Source organism: Octodon degus, unplaced genomic scaffold, assembly GCF_000260255.1.
Source record: "Octodon degus isolate 3935 unplaced genomic scaffold, OctDeg1.0 scaffold00064, whole genome shotgun sequence".
In the NCBI taxonomy this organism is placed as follows: Eukaryota; Metazoa; Chordata; class Mammalia; order Rodentia; family Octodontidae; genus Octodon; species Octodon degus.
In genome coordinates, this window is record NW_004524640.1 from 9,344,634 (window position 1) to 9,351,337 (window position 6,704).

Here is a 6,704-nt window from a genome sequence, read left to right on the forward strand (position 1 = left end):
ATGGAGGCCCGGAGCTATGGGCAGTGACTGGGTCATGGCAGACTCTGACTGGGTTGCACTAACTCCAGGGCCCCAGGGCCATATGAGTGACTGGGACAGGGGCGTCTCCTTGCAGGTAGGAAGCACACAGAGTGAAGCCCAGGGCTGGGCTCCCAGGGTGGATCAAGGACACAGAGCACACAGCAGCAGCCTGAATCACCAGGAGACGCGGCATCCTTTAATCACATAAACAAGCAGCGCAGAGTGTGGTCTGGCTAGAGGTGGCCTGTAGCACCAGCTTTGGTGGCACGTGGCGGGCTGTTCCAATCACCCTGCCACTTGGCCATGGCTCCCTTGAGCTGTGAGCACCAGAGCCCACCCCAGGACACCCTCTGCCCCAGGGTCTACAAAAGCACCAATGGTGAGAGGCTGTGACCTGCTGGGGAAAGGGCCAGGACACCTGCAAGGAAAGAGGAAGAGGGTGGCCCCCACTCCCCCAGGACAAGAGGACAGAGACCTCTGCCAGGATCTCTTGGCAGCACAGCTCAGGGGAGGCCCCAGTGACCTGAATGTGGCCCATATCACCTCCATGGGCCTGCCAGGGGCTCCCAGGCTGTGGCCTTTAGTCCTGGCCCACATTCCACTGCACCTGTCAGGGCAGCACCACCAGAGAGGGCACCATGGCAGGAGCTGCCCACCTGGCCTTAGCACCTTGAGAAAGCCTGGCAAGTCGGGGCACTGGGCCCATGAGAGTGGCCAGGAAGGTCAGACAGCACCTGGGACAGACAACATGTCTGACCACGGCTGAAACCCATGTCTGACAGATGCTTTTAGCAAGAGGGGCTGAGCAAGGCCCTGAGGAGCCCTGGGGTGGGCAGCCGAGATATAGATGGGAGGCCCAGAGTCCCAACGGGCCACTGTAAGCTGTGTGGGGCACTAGGAGTCTGGGCTCCATTCCCCAGGGTCTCCTTTGGTTCTCCAACTCCAGAGTCCTCTCCCACACAGCCCTTGACCTAGCCAAGGCTCCTCTGGGGATGCCTTTCATGATGGGCACTGGGCAAGAAGGTGGAGTGGGAAGGGGACAGCACACCCCTTGGGGACCCTGTGCAGGGCATGGTGGGAAAAGGGGGACCTGAGCACCCAGAGCACAGGCCTATCTGAAGAGAGGCCTGCATGCTCTCCGGGTCGGGATTCAAGTCTGTGTACTCATTGGTTTTTGTCCCACCCCCACCCAGGCTGGACTGGGTGCGCACCAAGGGCAGGGCAGGATGCAGAGCCTGTGTCTGATTTGCCTCTGATTTTGTGGGGTTAAGCATGGAGCAAATGCTCAGTGTTTGATGAATGAATAAATGAATGGCCATTGCAGGGATGGAGGTAAAGAGAGGATTAACATCAGAAGGAAAGGGCAAAGAGAACAGGGAGGGCAGTCCTGCAGTGATGTGAGAATTTGAGGATATTGGGAGAATCCTAGAGTGACTAGAAGATTCCGCAATATTCAGATAAAGTTAGCATATACTAGAATGTTCAGGAAATTGTAGAATGTTCCAAGAGGTCGAGAGAGTACTAAAGTGTTCAGAAAGGTCTAGCATGTACTAGAATGTTCAGGAAGTACCAGAATAAAGCACTGATCACTTCAGTATGGTCCATAGGCCATTAATCTCAGCATTGTGGAGGAACTTGTCAGAAATGCAGAATTCTGGGGCCCACTCCAGACCAGCTGGATCATCTGCAATTTTACAAGATCCTTGGAAGTCAGATGCCACCTTAAAGTATGAGAGGGCTGAGCTGTGAGTCTAGGAAAGTTCTAGAATATGGAGGTTAGAAAGTTCCTGGAAATAAATGCCGGAGAGGTGAAGGGGCAGAAGCAGAACGGGAGGGACTGTGGCAGTAAGGAAAGAAGAGGACATCGGGCATCCCCACCTCCCGTGGGAAACCCAGCCCAGTGGGGTAGGACCAGCTCACAGCCACCCAGCTCCTGAGTCACCAGCCATGAGGGCAACAGGAGGCGCTCAGTCATCCTCAGGCTTGATGAGGTGGCCACTGAAGGTGATGTAGGTGTCCACGTCGTCGCTGTACACGGCGTTCTCGCGCTCGCGCTTGAAGAGCCGCACCCAGACACGGTCGTCGGGCGCCAGGGCCAGCATGACGCTCTGACTCTGCATGATGCTGCGGTCGCTGGGCTGCGCGTACAGGATGACGGCCGCCTCCTCGTTGTGCACCACGTGCACGTAGGTCTCCTTGAAGTTCCAGCTGTGCACGTTGAGGCTGAAGAAGTAGAGGCCGCGCAGGGGCGCGACGAAGTGGCCGGCAGCCATGTCAAAGTGCCCGTCAGGGTTCACGAAGACAGTGTCGAACAGCAGCGGCTGGAAGTCCTCGCTGCTGTGCAGGGCAGTCTTGCGGCCCACCGAGAAGGCTGAGGAGCGGGTGCGGCACGGGCTGCCCGGGCTGCCCGCCTGCCCCTTGGCACCCTTGGTGCCCTGCGGGCCCCGGTCCCCTCGGGGGCCCTCTTTGCCCAGCTTCCCTGGTGTGCCCAGTAGGCCACGGTCCCCTTTGTCACCTGTGGGAACATGAAGGGAAAAGTCAGGGCCATACCTGAGCCTGCGCCACACACTCATTGTCAGTGGGCTCTGTCCCCCTCTGGGCCCTGAGAAAGACATCACCTCCCCAGATGTCTCCCTGAGTGAAAGAAACAAAGACAGGAAGAAAGGAGACATGGAAAGGTGCAATTTTTAAATTGCACTTTTAAGAAAACCACAGCTTCCAACTCAAAGGTTCTGGCGCCTTGCTCACCCTGAGGCCTGTTCTTCCCCTCCCAGGCTTCTCATCCCTGAGCTCCCAGGAGCCTTAAAGATGCAGTGAGCTGTAAAACGGCTCTGTGACTTCCTTCCTATACTGTCTACTTGGTCCTCCAGCATCAAGGCAAGGACCTCGCCAGCTGGGTCTCTATTTCTAAGCTTCAAGCACAGGTACACAGTTTCATCCTAACCCAGCCCGCTAACTGATAACCTAGACCCCAGGAACGCAGGCCTTTGGTCACTGCCTTGTGGACACTCCCAAGACCATGTAACACCCCAGCCTGGACCACAGTGCACCCCGCCCTGAGCACCTCGCACCCTCCTGACAGCACTCTCCAGCCACTCCCACCCTCCAGGGCACTGGCAGCCCTGAGTCCTCAAGTCTCCAGGCAGGTGTCCCTGCTGGGCCCCATTCCCAGAGGACCCCGAATGTGGTCAGGCAAGCACCTACACCCAGGCACTTCTGTGAGCCCGACACAGAGCCTGGAGCCACACCTGTAGCTGGTCTATGATCCGGTGGGGGGAGGGGCAGAGAGGGGATACAGGCCCTTGGAGAAGGAGTCAGAGGAGAGGGGGGCTGAGTGAGTATGTAGCTTCATGGACCCAGAAAGAGGGGACCAGCCTGATTCATGGGCAAGGAGCTGGGGGTGGGGCCCAGGACTCCAGAGGCCACTGGGGCCTCTTGTCACTGCAAACTGGGCAGCTCAGGCATGCAGTGGCCCGGGGCTCAGGGGAGGATGGCTGGGGAATCACTGTGGGCACACAGGCGCCTGCAGCCTCAGCAGTGCTGTCCCCCCAGGAAATGAGAGTGGGGCGGGGACCTTCAGCACCAGCTACAGTGTGGCCTCGTGGAGCCTCGGGCACAAGTCCTGCTCTGTCCCTGACAGCTGTGTGCCTCGCGCACTTCTTTCCCACTGGAGACTCAGTTTCCCCCTCTGCAAAGTGAAAGGAGTGGTACAATCGCAACCTCATGGGGTCAGAGTGAGCAAAGACAGGTTGAGGAGGGCAGGAGCCCTGCCACCGCGGTCACCATTCCAGCCCCCTTCACAGCTGATGTCACAGGGCAGGGAGCCGCCAGCCTACTGTGGCCCTCTTGGGCCCAACTCCTGCTGGCCACCCTGGCTCCTGTCCCTGCCCTCCATTCTGCGTATGACACTAGGGTTCCTCTGAGCCCTAAGTCAGATCAGGTTCTTTCTCAACTCCAGCCCAACCAGATTCCACTCACAGAAGCCCGAGCCTGACCTGATGGGGCCTGCAGTGACAGCAAGGGCGACCTGGCCCTGTCCCATCTCCCCCTGCCCTGCTCCTTCAGCACCCCCACCCCAGGGCTTTGGCATCTGCTATATCCCAGCCTGCTTCCCTTTCTCCGTGGGCTGTTCCCCCTCACTCACTCCCCTCCACAGGGCACTTGTTACACCAACACCAGTGTCACCAACCTAGGTGGTTTGCCTGTCCTGGCTTGTCCCGTTCCCTAGGGTCCCTTGGGCCATGCCCTGCTGCCTGAGACTCACCCTTCAAGATGGTGATGTTTATGTAGGGCCTGACCTCAGGCAGGGCGTAGGGGAGGGCGGATGGAGAGGCTGCAGAAGAAGCGTCGGCTGGGGGTAGCATGTCCTCTGAGTCACAGCACCGTCGGCAGCCACCAGGGAAGCTGGGGTCCATGGCTTCCCCAGAGGTGGGCTCCTCAGTGGGGACCCCAGACACCACAATAGGGAGCAGCAGCACCACCCAGAGGGAGCACAGGGTGGTAATCCCCATGATGGCCTGCAATGAGGAAGCAGGGGCAAGAACTACATTCCACTCAACCTCCAAAGGACCAATGCCTAGCGTGGCTGATGCCTCCCCCTGCAAGTGTGGGGGGCAGGATCAGGACCCTCCCCATTTAGCTGACAAGAGGATAGAGGTGGCACAAGGACGTGGGCCGACTCTCTGGCAGATTAGAGTCCCCGGGGCCTGGGCTGGGGTGGGCAGGGAGATGCCAGAGGCCATGAGGACAACCGAGGCGGCTGGTGAGCCACTTGCCCCAGCAAGAATGGGCCCCTGGGTCAGCAGGAGCAGCGGGGCCCCTGGGACACCACTCCAGCATCTGCAGTACTGTTCTCAGGAGAGGGGACTTTTAGGGCACCCCTGCTTTGGCCCTGTAACACAAAAGCCCTGACATAGGAGACAGGAGAGTTGGTCTGTTCTAGCAGCCAGGACATAATGTCACAAGAGAGGGGGGCGTATGTGGGGTGCCAGCAGCATCAGCATATTCTTGAGATATTGGGGAGATACAGCAGGTTATGAACTCAAGCACCTTGGCGGCATCTTTGTGGGAAGAGAAAGTGTCACCTCCCTGGGCAAGCAAGTGAGAAACAAGTTCTCTGTGGAGGATGTGCTTGGCTGAGGCTGGAGTCAGCCATTTCAGCCTCGGCACCCTTGTGCAGTCAACAACCTACACCACCCATCATGACCAACAACCGCCCCCCACAGTAGGCTCTGAGGTGAATCACTGGAAGGTGGCTGTGTCAGTCATCACAGACCTGCCAATCAGCCACTGAGGTGGTCAACTGGAATTAAAGGCAAAACTGAGAATGTGGGAAAGTCCAAGGGGTCAGAGAAGCCCAAGGCTTGATAAGGATGTGCCTCTGATGTTGGCCGCGGAGGGACCCCAAGATCTATGGCCTGGACTCCAGAGAAGGAGGCAGGCTGGGGCGGGGCGGGCAGGAAGCCCAGCAGGGAGCCTCAGAGGCAGTGGCAGCCCCCAGGGGCCGTCGTCACCCCGTGATCACAGGATCAGAAACTCGCTTCTGAAACCAGACTGGTTTTTACACTTCTAGCGTTTCTTTGTTTATTTCCTTTTGCTCTCCTTTAACATTTAGTACAATTCAAAAATATTTTTTTGTGGTTAATACGGGTAGAGGAGGTAAAATGATTACCCTCTGAAATGCCACCTGAGCCAGCTGAGCACTCAGTGACAGGGGCCCCTCTCCCTCTTGACAAGGGCTGGGTGGCGGCAGGCAAGGAGGATGGGCAGGCGGTCTCCAGAGCCTTCCCTCCCAGGGACCCTCCCCAAGCTCCTCCTGCCCACTCTGTGCCACTTTCGGCCTGCTGATGAGTCCTCAAAGACCAGCATCTCTTGGGATTATGGCCAGCTTTGCTCTGGACACCACTGGTCCCAGCAAATCCTCCTTCTTTTCTCACTACTGCAGGATGCCTGACACAGAACTGAGACACCAGAGTACAAGCTCTGTGCTCTAAGGCTGGTGGCTTATCCACTCTGGGCAAGCCGCTTCTTGGTACTCACAAGATGCCAGCATCAGCTCTGGGCCCAGCGAGCAGGGAAGGGTACACGCAGGGCCAGTGCCTGGCTTGTCAAAGACACTCCAGTCTGTTCCGCCCTGCTCCAAGCCTGCAGGCCTGGGAAAACACAGAACTCCCCTCCAGGAGGTTGGCAGGGTCTGGGGACATTTCCATTTCCTACTGGAGCATCTGATGGGAGTCACAAATTGTGAGAAGCAGAAGAGGGGACAGGAAACAGGAAGCCAAGCGGCCTTAGCAAGGGCAGGAATAACTGGCTGGCCCTGGGGGAGGTGCCAGGGACCAAGTGGGGGGACCATGCTATCCGGAGTCACTGCTGCCTCTGCTCAGAGCTGTGTCCTCTGCGGGGACCCTTGTTATCCAGAGGCTGGTGGCCCTGCAGGGGTGGCTACAGCTGGGGCAAACAAGACCACATCAGGGTAGCGGGGCTGGTGCCGTCCTCGGAAAGCAGCAAGGCTGCCCAGGAAGAGGAACCCAGGGCTCGGACCCCAGGGCCCTCGGCTGAGCCCTGTGAGGGACCTCCCACCACTCACCCTGTGTCCTGCGGCCTCCCTGCACAACCACTCACGGACCTGGGGCCTCCGGGCAGCAGCTGGCTCCAGGGCCCATGCCTGTGACGGGAACTTGTTG

General features: G+C 58.5%; 1 protein-coding gene across 1 annotated transcript; it reads right to left on the reverse strand.

Moving 5' to 3' along the window:
* Window positions 1–206: 206 nt before the first annotated feature.
* C1qtnf6 (C1q and TNF related 6) lies at window positions 207–6,704 on the reverse strand. The gene is made up of 3 exons (XM_012515469.2): window positions 6,647–6,704; window positions 4,286–4,538; window positions 207–2,536 (listed from the first exon to the last, which is right to left on the reverse strand). The coding sequence occupies exons 2-3, from the start codon at window positions 4,530–4,532 to the stop codon at window positions 1,989–1,991; spliced, it is 795 nt and encodes a 264-aa protein (XP_012370923.1). The 5' UTR covers window positions 4,533–4,538; window positions 6,647–6,704; the 3' UTR covers window positions 207–1,988.